This window comes from Salmo trutta, chromosome 18 (assembly GCF_901001165.1).
Source record: "Salmo trutta chromosome 18, fSalTru1.1, whole genome shotgun sequence".
NCBI lineage: Eukaryota > Metazoa > Chordata > Actinopteri > Salmoniformes > Salmonidae > Salmo > Salmo trutta.
This window is the reverse complement of record NC_042974.1, coordinates 27,193,560-27,208,205: the sequence shown is the minus strand read 5'-3', so window position 1 is coordinate 27,208,205 and position 14,646 is coordinate 27,193,560. Positions and strand designations below refer to the sequence as shown.

At 44.0% G+C, this 14,646-nt stretch overlaps 1 protein-coding gene across 1 annotated transcript in view; it reads right to left on the bottom strand.

The window, feature by feature from the left end:
• Nucleotides 1-14,646, bottom strand: part of LOC115153094 (protein quaking) — a gene marked incomplete in the record, with an annotated part of 80,636 nt that overhangs the window by 2,269 nt on the left and 63,721 nt on the right. The window contains 3 exon segments of the mRNA XM_029698148.1: nucleotides 6,162-6,233; nucleotides 9,006-9,293; nucleotides 10,870-10,957. Coding sequence (XP_029554008.1) covers nucleotides 6,162-6,233; nucleotides 9,006-9,293; nucleotides 10,870-10,957 — 448 coding nt within the window.

The following is a 14,646-nucleotide window of genomic DNA, read 5'->3' as shown; positions in this document are numbered from 1 at the left end:
TGAGAGGATACAGTGAGAAATTCAAGAAGACCACATCGTTGTGGGAAAAAATTATTTTGGGCCAAAACAGTGTTTGTCATTTTTTTTTTTTTTACTCAATATAATTTTTTTATTGCCTTTTCAAAGTATGTTTTCTATTTACAACAAGCATGAAAATCTTTGCTTTAATGATACAAAGCAACACTACATGGTATTTTGTAGAATAGCACACTAGCCATGGAAGTTTAAGCTGTGAGCATGCTAAAGCAGTCACTTCAGCCAGTGCCCTCAGCTTAGGAGACAATATACAATTCACAGGACACATAATATAAAATGCACTTGCATATAAACACTGAAAAGGTCCTGTCTTTTGTATAAAGCCCTAAAATATATTCAAAAATATAGGACATTTTCTAAAGTGGTGCTATAAAGCTGCTATGATGCATATTTGTCTTTCCTACAAATAGCCCTATAGAATAATCCTTGCTATTTCTGACATTTCATATACATTCCTGCTTTATATTTTATATATATATTTATATATATATTTCAAGAAGCCACAAGTAAATACTATTTTCTTTGCAACAACAAAACATTTAAAGAAGCTTACAGTAAAACATTAAAAAAAATTCTCAAGTGGAATATTTCTGGAAAATGCATTCATACTCTGGCAATTTCTCATCCAAAATGGACCCTGGAATTCTCTGTCCACTCCACAGTGGTCCGTTTAAGACGTATGCAGCTTAGATCATATGTTTCATTTCATCGTCTGAGGTTCTGCCCTTCTGACTGGAGCAGAGGAGATGAAGAATGCTTTTGACTTTTTAAAATCATTCAGTGCAAAATAAGATTTGTGCCGTAGTCTCTCTTTTCAAATGAAGCAACATTCAAACAGATGTAAAGAAAAAAAGGCTTCTTTACCAGATTGACAAAATATTGTAAATCTTACTGTATTAAGAGCTTAAGAACTGTATCGTTGAGAGCTGTTGTAAAATGCTTTCTAATGCACTGTAAAGTGTCCAGAGGAAAATCAAAATAGGATATACTGTATACAGTGCCTTCAGAATGTATTCAATCCCTTTTACTTTTCCCAGATTTTGTTGTGTTATAAAGTGGAATTAAAATGGATTTCATTGAAAAAAGATTGTCAACGATCTACACAAAATACTCTGTAATGTCAAAGTGGAAGATTTTGTATTTTTATTAATGGGAAATAAAAGAGTAATAATATGTTGATTAGATAAGTATTCAACACCCCCGAGTCAATACATGTTATAGTCAGCGATTACAGCTCTGAGTTTCTGGGTAAGAGTTTTTTTCTCTAAGAGCTTTGGACACCTGGATTGTACAATAGTTTCCCATTATTCTTAAATAATGTGTCAAGCTCTGTCAAGATACCACCAGAGCATTTTGCCAGCAGCATACCACCCTGCATCCCACCGCTGGCTTGCCTCAAAAGCTAAGCAGGGTTGGTCCTGGTCAGACCCTGGATGGGACACCAGATGCTGCTGGAAGTGGTGTTGGACTCTGTCCTCTTGTCCCCCCCCCCCCTCCCCAAATATCCTAATAACCCAAGGCAGTGATTGGGGACATTGCCCTGTGTAGTGTTTTGTCATTCATCCCCCCTCCTCTCCCCTGAACCTATTCCCCATGTCGTTGCTGTAAATGAGAATGTGTTCTCAGTCAACTTACCGGGTTTAAATAAATAAATAAAAAGATGGTTGTTGATCATTGTTAGACAGCCATTTTCAAGTCTTGCCATAGATGTTCAAGCCAATTTAAGTCAGAAATTGAACTAGGCCAGTCAGGAACATTCAATGTTATCTTGGTAAGCAACAGTGTATATTTGGCCTTGTATTTTAGGTCATTGTCCTGCTGAAAGGTGAATTTGTCTCCCAGTGTCTGGTGGAAAGCAGTCTGAACCAGGTTTTCCTCTAGGATTTTGTTTATGCTTAGCTGTATTGCATTTATTTTTATCCTACAAAACTCCCTCGTCCTTGCCGATGATAAGCATACCCATAACATGATGCAGCCAACACCATTCTTCAAAATATGAAGAGTGGTACACAGTGATGTGTTGGGTTGGATTTGCCCCAAACATAACGCTTTGTATTCAGGAAAAAACGTGTATTTCTTTGCCACATCTTTTGCACTATTACTTTAGTGCCTTATTGCAAACAGGATGTATGTTTTGGAATATTATTTTCCTACAGGCTTCCTTCTTTCCACTCTGTCATTTATGTTAGTATTACAATGCTGTTGATCCATCGTCAGTTATTTCCTATCACAGCCATTAAACTCTGTAACTGTTTTAAAATCACCATTAGCCTCATGGTGAAATCACTGAGGGGTTTCCTTCCTCTCCGGAACTGATTTAGGAAGGGGGCCTGTATCTTTGTAGTGACTGGGTGTATTGATACACCATCAAACGTGAACAATTAATAACTTCACCATGCTCAAAGTGATATTCAATGTCTCTTTTTTTACCCATCTACCAATAGGTGCCCTTCTTTGCGAAACATTGGAAATCCTCCCTGGTCTTTGTGGTTGAATCTGTGCATGAAATTCACTGCTCGACTGAGGGACCTTAAAGATAACTGTATGTGTGGGGTAGAGAGATGGGGTAGTAATTGTAAAAATCATGTTAAACACTACTATTGCACACATAGTCCATGCAACTTATTATGTGACTTGTTAAAACCTGTTAAGGATAGGGGGCAGTATTTTCATGGCCGGATGAAAAACGTACCCAGATTAAACTGCTTACTACTCTTGCCCAGAAACTAGAATATGCATATTATTAGTAGATTTGGATAGAAAACACTCTGAAGTTTCTAAAGCTGTTTGAATGGTGTCTGTGAGTATAACAGAACTCATATGGCAGGCAATAACCTGAGAAAAATCCAACCAGGAAGTGGAGGATCTGAGAATTGTAGTTCTTGTTTCTAGTCCCTTTCGAAACTACAGTATTTATGGGGTGACGTTGCGCTTCCTAAAGCTTCCATTGGCTGTTAAAAGCCTTCAAAAAGTGGTTTGAGCATTCTCCTGTCACTGGGCAGATAATAGGAGCTCAGTTACTGAGTGGACTGCCTGGGGACAAAGAGATTGGATAGGCGTGGTCCCGCGAGCACGCTGTTCCTTCTTTTTCTCCTTGAATGAATACGCTATTGTCCGGTTGGAATATTATTGCAATTTTATGTTAAAAATACCATAAAGATTGATTTTAAACAGCGTTTGACATGCTTCTAAGCACGGTAATGGAACATTTTGACTTTTTGTTTCTCGAATTGCACTCGCGCGTTAGCCTTTGGATAGTGACCTGAACGCACAAACAAAACGGTATTTGGACATAAATATGGATTATTTCAAACAAAAAGAACATTTCTTGTGGAAGTAGCAGTCCTGGGAGTGCATTCTGACGAAGATCAGCAAAGGTAAGAGCATATTTATAATACTAATTCTGAGTTTAGGTTGCCCCGAACTTGGCGAGTGTCTGTATAGCTTTCTGTGATGGCGAGCTATGTACTCAGAATATTGAAAAATGTGCTTTCTCCGTAAAGCTATTTTAAAATCTGACACAGCGGTTGCATAAAGGAGTACTGTATCTATAATTTTTAAAATAATTGTTATGTATTTTGTGAACGTTTATGATGAGTATTTTTGTAAATTCACCAGAAGTTTTTGGTGGGAATACATTTTCTGAACATCACGCGCCAATGTAAAATGCTGTTTTTGGATATAAATATGAACTTGATCGAACAAAACATACATGTATTGTGTAACATGATGTCCTAGGAGTGTCATCTGATGAAGATCGTCAAAGGTTAGTGCTTCATTTAGCTGTGTTTTGGGTTTTTGTGACATATATCCTTGCTTGGAAAATGGCTGTGTGGTTATTTTGGTCTATGTACTCTACTAACATAATCTAATGTTTTGCTTTCACTGTAAAGCCTTTTTGAAATCGGACAATGTGGTTGGATTAAGGAGAAGTGTATCTTTAAAATGGTGTAAAATAGTCGTATGTTTGAGAAATTGAAATGATTGGATTTTTGAGGTTTTGTATTTCGCGCCCTGCTGTTCCATTGGATATTGGCTAGCGGAACGTCTGTCCTCAACAGGCATATTATTACTAGACTTACCATAGCAAAAGGGTTGAATACTTACTGACTCAAGACTTGAGCTTTTCATTTTTAAGTTGTAAACATTTCTAAAAACAATTCCACCTCGACATTATGGGGTGTTGTCCACATCACTGACACAACATCTCAACTTAATTCATTTTAAATTCAGGCTGTGAATACTTTCTGAAGGCACTGTAAATCTCTAGACCCCAATTGATGTACTGATTTGATAGTGTATTTACTATTTTGAGACCGTCTTAGCTTCCTCCCTGCTTCCACCAGAGTCAGCCTGCCTCTTACATACAGGCTTGACCGGTTGGCCTGCACTCAAACCACCTGCCTCATGGTTCAACCCCCAAAACAGCAATGATACGTCAATCATATTATGTTGTATTACAGTAATGTTTGGATAAACCAAAGTTTTAATGGTGTAAAACTGTTCATCAGAGTGTGGGAGCCAAACCTATGAAGAGCTAGATTGAATACAGGCCTTTGTGCAATTTCATCAGATGTTGGTTTCTCATTCAATTTGTCAGTGTTACCTATCCATTACCATTATTATCATTCATTATCATTATGGACTAAGGTTTGACCTTTTAGTAATAATACCCTTTGTATAATATGCACTCCATATTACAGTTATTTTTATATTAATTTATTTGTTTTAGGGCAGATTTGAGCTATCAAGTTTTCAGAGGCAATTCACAGACAGAGCTACAGTGCCGAAACCTGAATATCCTTACACCCAGTTTGTATACACTGTTAATTATATATGTTAATTGTTCCACATCATCTAGCAGCAAAAAAAGGTGATTCGTGAATTGGAGTTATTTAAACAGTATTACAATTTAAACAACTTCACTGGGTTTTCAACTTCAATGTATGTACTAAAATGTAGGTTTATTTATCCAAAAATGTCTGCATGTAGGCAGTTTTCAATTGGCATTTGCATCACATTTTCTGGCACTTGCAAACACTTCACTTGATTGGGTACAAGTAATTACCTGTAGTGAAATGTGATGATACACAGTGTGGGTGTATGTACAAGGCATACTTGGTGTATTAAGCACTAGGGTAAAAGGATAAAACAGAGTAAAGGCACTGATAGAGAACAGATCCTGCAAATTCCTTGTTGCTTGTGTAATTTCACAAATGGTTTCTTCTCTAATTACTCCCTCGATTATTGTCATTATTCAGTGGGAGTATTACAAGTTCTGTAGGGACTTAGAAAAGAACGCGTGACGTGTGTAGACTTTAGCGAGTAAAAGGTCTGACTGTTGTGTTTGTTTACCTATCTGCAGAATCAAACCATTTCCAGTCTATAGCCTACCATGTGTCCATCCCTCTTTACTTATAACGTCGTTGTTGAGACTAAAAAAATACTGTCGTAAAAATGGGAAGATACTGCAGTCCAATTAGACAGTGAAAAAAAACAAATAGGACGTGACAGGTTTACACCCACTTCTGTGTTGTCCTTGACAATACAATGGGTCAGGTTCTCCAAAAATCAATTTCCGCAAACAAATAAATACAAATGGACATAATTGATCAATTAAAACGTTACATTATCCACGTAAGAAGCTGAAGACTTAAGTGCATTTGAAATAAAATTGCCACCTTCTCGTTGAACGGAGGGGGAAACTAAAACACAGGCAATTTGATCTTCTTTTCTTTGAAGGGGTATAGTCCATTATTTGTCATCGACATCATGTCAGATTCATAAAGTCATCGAAATAATAGAGTAGAGTAGTTTGTTTTTTAAACGCAGGTGTGTATGTTTGTGTCTCTACCTAGATAGCAAAAGCATCATTAGGCTACTGTGTTGTGGTCACTAGTTCTCAGAATCACCTCGTACAGCCCTCCACGTATGCACTCTGAGAACAAATGTATTCCAAATAAATGTTTCTCAGAGGCCAAGACTAGGAAGGGTGTGCAGTATGTTGTATCACATCACAAACCGGAACGACTAGCTGAACAATTTGTACATGTTGCAAAACAGATCAGGACCAACAGTGAGCAGGCATTGGCAATAAAACACAAATGCATAAGAGCTAAACTAACCTCTGTCTGCGGTCACTATCCTTTGGTAAGGATGGACCCGCAGTTCGTGCCTTCGAACCTTAGTCACTGCACCTGCTCGGATTGCAACAACATGACCAAAACAAGGATTAGGTCATTTCCTCCTTCGCCATTTCCATCAAGTCAATTCGTCATATCATCAAGGTTTATACGACCAAACACATGTAACACAATTAGGAAAAATCTTTAGAAATACATGTTAAGGCACAAATTATACTCATATACTTCATCGTAACAAGGAGAAATCTTGGACATAGTAGCATTCGTGACTATGGAGTAACCTTGACTGTAAGGATCCATTGTTTTCTTGAGTCCTTGTTACAAATTTGCAGAAATTAGTCATTTATGCATACACACATACACACACACAGAGGGGAGCTTTACTAGTCACATAATCTCAGGTTAAGCATCAGGAAGTGCATCTCTTCAGTTATTCGTTTGAAATATAATACTGATCACTCACTCTCTGGTTAAAGCCCAGAGATGAAAGCTTTTAGGCACATTTGCAGTAGTAAAAAAAATGAACATCTCTTATAAAATAATTTAAAAAAAGAATAGGTAGAAAAAAAGGCAATGAATTAAGTGATTAGTAAAGCGTGACAGTATTGTATAGATTTTCAATCCCAGACATAGCAGTCAGTGGAACAGTCGCATACCGTAGGTCTGCGGAAATATACATATATGAATGTGTGTACAGGATGCACATACACACTCACACATAATGCATGGCGTTAAGGCCCGTGCCTCTTTGGGGAGGTTTGGCCGGTGTAAACATCAGTAGTGAGGGAGCCTGTCTGTCTGCCTGCCTGCCTGTCTGTCTGTCTGTCTGTCTGTCTGTCTGTCTGTCTGTCTGTCTGTCTGTCTGTCTGTCTGTCTGTCTGTCTGTCTGCCTGCCTGCCTGCCTGCCTGCCTGCCTGCCTGCCTGCCTGCCTGCCTGCCTGCCTGTCTGCCTGCCTGCCTGCCTGTCTGCCTGTCTGCCTGTCTGCCTGTCTGCCTATCTGCCTGTCTGCTATATGCCCGGCTCTTGGTTCATTACACTCAAAGGCAGCTGTGAAACAAAAGCACATGTGTGTCAACACTCAGATCGGATGAGGGGCTCAGTAAGGATCCGTGAAACTCTTTTAGCCTTTCGTGGGGAAAGCCACACCTATAGAATAAAGGAAGGGAACGGGGAATTAGTGCCAGGAGTTCCTGTCTGTCCTTTGAGAAGCAACACACACCAGGCCCCTATTCCCGAAGCCATTTTAGGACACTCCGTTTGAGTGGATGCAAAAATGCGTTATACTATGTTGTTCACTCACTGACTGTCATCTGGAGTGGCTACACGTGAGCTGAAAGTCTCATTCTGTGAATATTTTTCATAAGAGTGAAGTTAAGACTGTGAGTGTCGGGACAGAATGTCCTAAAATCCCTTCGTGAATAAAGCCTGTCAAGCCTAGATGCTTTAACTGCAGGTGCCCCATCGCCAACACACACCATCTCACCCATTGGCTCCGCAGCCTCTTTCTGTCGACCCCCACTGACCCCTCCCCATCCTCATGTTACCCCTCAGGACGCCCCCAAGCCACACCCAGAGAGAGGGGGGCGCCCCCAAGGAGGGTCTGCAGCAAGGTGGAGCTCAGTTCTCCCTCATCATCATACACAAATATATCATCATCATCATCATCATCATCAGGACAGGAAATCAAAAAGGGTTGATCAGTAACACACACGTCACTTTGAACAGACATTAAAAGAGGAAGGGCCGAGGCTTCCCCTTGTGGCTTGTGGTTGCTCAGAGAGGGCCAATCCTCAACCAGTCCAGCGTGTGGTGGCGCGGAGGGAGGAGGGGGATGAGGACGTGGGTGTGTGTTGTTTGAGGGGATGGAGGGAAAGAGGGAGGGAAGGGGCATTTCTTTAAAAGGGAGGCCGGTTGGAGGGCTCTCCTCGCTGCACAGTGATGGGAAAGTGACAGGTCTGAAACCCCAGGTAGAGGGGCATCTCTTCGGCCTTTGAGGACGCTGTATAGGTCACACAAGAGAGAGAGACAGGGTGAAATCTTCACTGGGCTCCGCCGCTCCTCGACCCCACAGTAACACCCACACCCAGCCTCACTCACTCACTCAACCCCCCCCCCCTCTCCCTTCACCCAGACACACAGTTGGAGGCTTGGTCCACTGCATTAGGCGGAACTCTGGCTGCTAATGGCTGACAGGACACACCCTGGCTGTCTAGAATGTGCTCAACCCTATTGGACAAGCTGCTGTTGACATTTTGGTGCATTGGTAACAGTTCAGATTTACAATGTGCCTTTGGGTACAGTCTGTCTTAATGGAGTCAAGTCGCGTTTGTAATATGATATTTTCTAAAGTGGCTTTTTTCAAAGCCATAGGGCTGCGTGTGTATGCAGGGACTGGGAGAGAGGAGGGTAAGGACCCTTTTCCGAATGAAACCGCTCCCTCTTATAAATTACAGAGCCAGTAGAGCACTTAACTTCCAGTTCATTTATGCACACATTTCTTAAAGGGCTTTTTAGAGGAGAGAAGTGTCTCATGATAGTGAAAAGAAAGATGCAGTAAAGAGCTGGAATGTTTTTTTTTTCTTCTGTTGCTGACCCCTCTCTTTCAGTGGTATCTCCTGGGAGGCTGGGGCGGGCGAGGGTGAGAGAAGGGGGAGTGTGGTATTATTCTGAAGGGGGGGGGGTCGTCGCAAAAGTGGGAATGGGGGGGCGGGGCCGTATTTAGGAGGAGTGGCGCAGGATCAGCGTGGGGGCGGGGTTCCACTGGCCATGGGGGTGGTGGTGTTGGTGGGGGGCTGCGGGGCAATCGCAGGGGCACGCATGCTTACCTAACACCCCGCTGGAGTCGATGGGGTACTCCAGGATGGAGGTGGCAGGGGCCAGCGTGTAGGGGTAATCGTACGGCGACGCGTATATGAGGCCCGACTCGGGACCCTGGGTCATGACGCCTGGGTGGGGCGAGCCGTTGGGCATGCAGGTCTGGATCTGTCGGATCAGGGGCATTAGGGTGGGGCCGGCCGGGGTGGACGTGCGCAGGGCGTTCTGGGGCATGGGGGCGGGGCCGGCGATGATGCGGGGCGCCTGGGCGTTCGCTGCAAGAGAGAAGGCAAGGGCAGCTGGAGTGAGCGGAAAACACGGGAGGAGAAGGTGGAGGAGGGGGGTGTGTGGAGAGACCAGAGGGGGAGGAGAAGGTGGAGGAGGTGGAGGAGGGGGGTGTGTGGAGAGACCAGAGGGGGAGGAGAAGGTGGAGGAGGTGGAGGAGGGAGGGGTGTGTGGAGAGACCAGAGGGGGAGGAGAAGGTGGAGGAGGTGGAAGAGGGAGGGGTGTTTGGAGAGACCAGAGGGGGAGGAGAAGGTGGAGGAGGTGGAGGAGGGAGGGGTGTGTGGAGAGACCAGAGGGGGAGGAGAAGGTGGAGGAGGTGGAAGAGGGAGGGGTGTTTGGAGAGACCAGAGGGGGAGGAGAAGGTGGAGGAGGTGGAAGAGGGAGGGGTGTGTGGAGAGACCAGAGGGGGAGGAGAAGGTGGAGGAGGTGGAGGAGGGAGGGGTGTGTGGAGAGACCAGAGGGGGAGGAGAGGTGGAGGAGGTGGAAGAGGGAGGGGTGTGTGGAGAGACCAGAGGGGGAGGAGAAGGTGGAGGAGGTGGAAGAGGGAGGGGTGTGTGGAGAGACCAGAGGGGGAGGAGAAGGTGGAGGAGGTGGAGGAGGGAGGGGTGTGTGGAGAGACCAGAGGGGGAGGAGAAGGTGGAGGAGGTGGAAGAGGGAGGGGTGTGTGGAGAGACCAGAGGGGGAGGAGAAGGTGGAGGAGGTGGAAGAGGGAGGGGTGTGTGGAGAGACCAGAGGGGGAGGAGAAGGTGGAGGAGGTGGAAGAGGGAGGGGTGTGTGGAGAGACCAGAGGGGGAGGAGAAGGTGGAGGAGGTGGAAGAGGGAGGGGTGTGTGGAGAGACCAGAGGGGGAGGAGAGGTGGAGGAGGTGGAAGAGGGAGGGTGTGTGGAGAGACCAGAGGGGGAGGAGAAGGTGGAGGAGGTGGAAGAGGGAGGGGTGTGTGGAGAGACCAGAGGGGGAGGAGAGGTGGAGAGAAGTGGAAGAAAAGGAGGATAGAAAACACAAGTTAGCATCTGTCACACATATCGTAGGACACACTCAAAGAATATCAGATAAGTCAGGAATCGGAGAAAAAGCTACATAAACATACTGTTTGACAGACTGGCCTTAGCTTCCACTACACAGCATTTAGCACAATATAAGAGAGGTCTTCATGGATTGCCTCCATTCATCTCTAGCACTGAGTTCGATTCTGGCACAACAGTGCTGGCTGGGATCTGTTCAGCACAAACACCATGCAATTGGAATGAGGCAGGCATTTCCCTCAGCGACACAAAATGGACGCCCAGTCAGAGCCAGACCTCTCTTCCTCCTTCAAAAGAACTCGACCGAGTGCCACCCAATAGGACAGCAGGGAAACTAAAGTAACTAAAGAAACAACGAAAAATGCACTGAGGTGAACGCTGAATGTCGCAAGCCAAAAGAACACTCTATTCAATTCAGCCACTGTGCATGGCACCGCACAACGCTCCTGGGCTTGTCGTGAGCGAAAAGGAGCAGTTTGAATTACACTGCCCCCTTACAGACAAAGGGTTGTTCTACCGTGTCAGTCAGTGCCTGCCCCCCCCCCCCCCCCGGTGATGTCATCCTTACGTGACTTGATGTTGGCGTCTCGGTAGGTGCCGTTGAGGATGGCCAGCTCCATCAGCTGCATCTTCTTCAGGCTGTCCTCTCCCTCCGCCTGGAGCACAGAGACACAGGAACAGTCACAGAGAGAAACAGGAACAGTCACACAGAGAGACAGGTACAGTGAGCACACAGAGAGCAGAATATGTTGAACGGCGACTCACGTCTGCACACATACCGTAAGACTTGGAGCACAGACACACTGTATGATTGTCTCACATCAGTACACAGACACTCAACTCTCTCACACACACTGCACGCACGCAAGCACGCACGCACACACACACACACACACACAGAATCCAAATCGACAAAGCAACCAAATGGCATCCGATCCTGCCAGACACCGAAAGACACATACACAAACGTTCCTACCAATTATTTACTGAAGTGATTTGGTTGGCAGTTTGAAAAGATCCAGCAGGAGCCCAGATCTAGATTCAGTAGCAGCAGGGTATCCAATCTGCCACAGCATCTTTGATATTTACATCAGCCCTTAATCGGCTCATCTGCCAGAGTAACGAATGGGAGGAGAAACACTTTGTTCATCAGTCAAACTTTTTCACATCACTGGGATGATTCATCTCCACGCCTAGAGCAACTATACGTTTCGAAAACGAAATGCAATGACACAGAACTTGATCACAACTTTGATTTGGGGAAATGCGGTAAAGATGAGAAGATGAGGGGGCGGGGAAAAGGCATTGACCTGACATGGTACATTCTCAAGCCCCATACTGTGTGTGTGTGTGTGTGTGTGTGTGTGTGTGTCGTCTACAGAATCACAGTAAACGTACTTTTAGAAAACACTCTGAGCCATGCCTTCGGGAGTCAAAAACAAAACGCTCAAAGGGCTCCTGTATCTACTGTAAACATCAATACTTTTTAATAAGTGAAGACTGCAGTGATTAATAGCCTATGAAGAGAAGGCACTGCAGGAGTAAATCACTCTGACTCTGTATTGAGTCAACAGAGTCTACTGTAGTTCCAGAGGAGGCCGTTTGACTCCTTTCCAATCATCCCATTCCAGCCGTTACAACGAGCCCGTCCTCCTATAGCCCCGCCCCACCAGCCTCCTTTGTCTAGTTATGTCCTTGAGTGGTACTGTTATGTTTGATTCTCTTTGAGCTGCAGCGTAGCATCGATATAATGTGTGTGTGTTTTTGGGAGTGTATAAGGACAATACAGTGTCCTCTGCACATTCCTCTCTGATTATACTGTAGGGAGGTGCGGAGGCTTTTCGATCTTAGACAATGGACACCAATGGAAGAATCTTGGTATGTTTGGTTTCTAGTCTGCCTTCAGCTTGTAGTTGCTGGCCTGGGCCAGTGAGTGGTGCTGTGTTGTCACTCATATCAGTGAGTCCAGTAGGGATCTCTTAACACCTCCACTGTTACAGTGTGAGAGTCTGTTGACCGTGATTGCTTGGCCCTCTACTTTAGCTGTCGGTGTCAATGGCAGTAGTCCACGAGTCATGTTCTCACATTAACCTCTGTGTGTCTCTTCTTAAATCTCCCAGCTAGGAATATCACAGGAGGTTGCTGGCACCTTAATTGGAGAGAACGGGCTCGTGGTAATGACTGGAGCGGAATCTGTGGAATGGTATCAAACACATGGTAGCTTTCGCTCTTCTCTACCTCCCCCTCTGCTGTGACAGTGTTGCCATGGGCCCTTCCTGCTCCCACAGCTAAACGCTGCCAAGCACACACACACAAAAGGGCCACTCTCTGTCTCTCTCTGCACAACTCACACAGTAGCACAATTCAGCAGCCGGCCACAGACACTGGAGCGTGTGTTTTTCAGTGTGTGTGTGTGTGTGTGTGTGTGTGTCTTACATTTTTTTATTGTATGCACGAGTGTGAGTACCCATTTGTGTTAACATGGGTTCTATTTCCAGGTGGCGCTAAGGAGGCACAAGTGTGGTGGGTCTTTTAAAAACAAGCACAAAAGTGACAATTTCATGCAGCGCGAATGGGAAGTTCTATAAGACCCACCAAAAGCAGGTCTTATCAGTAACAGAATGGTAACAGAATGGATTTGGGGTGCAGAAGCGGAGCTTATCCAGCCATGACGCATAGTGCCCATGGAAGGAGAGATGTGCCTTTTGTACCAGTAAATCTGGTATTTAGAACCCCCCCCCCCATTTTTTTTAATTTGATTAAAACCGAAGCATAGTCTACCTTCCCCTTAGTCTTTTTACCCTGGCCCTTGTCCAAGTAGCCTATGAATAAAGGGGGTTTAAATAGTCTACTGAGAGTGACTTGAAATATTGGAGGTTGTTTCCCCTCATGCTTTTTCATTGTTCACAATCCACATACCTGCCTACTTCATTTCATTTCTCTTGTTCAAGTAGGCTTATCCATCCCCATTTTCAAAGAGCGCCCCTCGTCTGATTACCAAATACGAGCTCCTCCAAACTATTCCATCCTCCTATAATGGCATATCAAATGCAGAATTGTTTTGAGAATCTGCCTCACACATAGGCTACGATACAATTGATATGAGCCTAGTATTTTGTATAGATGTGCGAATGTTATGCATAAAGACATTTAGGCCTGAATGTGCACACAGTGCCATCGAACAGGAGAAGTGATTTATGATATCATGCTTCTGACCCCGTCCTATTTCGAAACGTTGTCAACAACAGATTGTTTGTTTTTCGTTTCATTTGATTAAAAACCAAGCCTCCTCTCCACTCAATGTTTTTTTTTTTGTCCTGCCCAATGCATTTCTCAAATAGTTTTTGGCTCTTGAGACTGCTTTGAAACAAATATGATTCACCAAAGCTTTATTAAAATATCAAGTTTGGGAGCAGCAAAACAGTGAGCGGACATCCCCTTTTTATTACTATTGTTGCCAGCTTCAGTTATTATTTTGGATGTGTGTAAAAGCCACTATAATCCACCTTAATATTATATACCCACAGGGAGCAAATATGGTGCCTGTAACTGTATTAAGACAAAGCCTATTTAAAACAAGTTGTTTCATTTTGATTCAAATTATTCAATCTCTTTTTAAGTCTTATTGAATTGAATCTTGTTTATTGACAATGTTTGGCGTGTCCATGGCTCAGACATGGCAGACATAATGCAATATACAGTAAGCCTAGCCCCTATATCAGTGTGAATACTATGTTTAACAATACAGTGCCATTCAGAAAGTATTCAGACCCCTTGACCTCTTCCACATTTTGTTAGGGTACAGCCTTATTCTAAAATGGATTAAATAAATAAAATTCCTCAACAATCTACACACAATACCCCATAATTACAAAGCAAAACAAGGTTTTTAGAATTTTTTGCAAATGTATTAAATATAAAAAACATAAATACCTAATTTACATAAGTATTCAGACCCTTTGCTATGAGACTCGAAATCCATTGATCATCCTTGAGATGTTTCTATAGCTTGATTGGAGTCCACTTGTGGTAAATTAAATTGATTAGACATGATTTGGAAAGGCACACACCTGTATATATTAGGTCCCATAGTTGACAGTGCATGTCAGGGCAAAAACCAAGCCATGAGGTCGAAGGAATTGTCCGTAGAGCTCTGAGATAGGATTTCGTCGAGGCACAGATCTGGGTAAGGGTAGCAAAACAATGTCTGCAGCATTGAAGGTCCCCAAGAACACAGTAACCTCTATCATTCTTAAATGGAACCACCAAGACTCTTCCTAGAGCTGGCCGCCTGGCCAAACTGAGCAATCGGGGGAGAAGGGCCTTGGTCAGGGACGTGACCAAA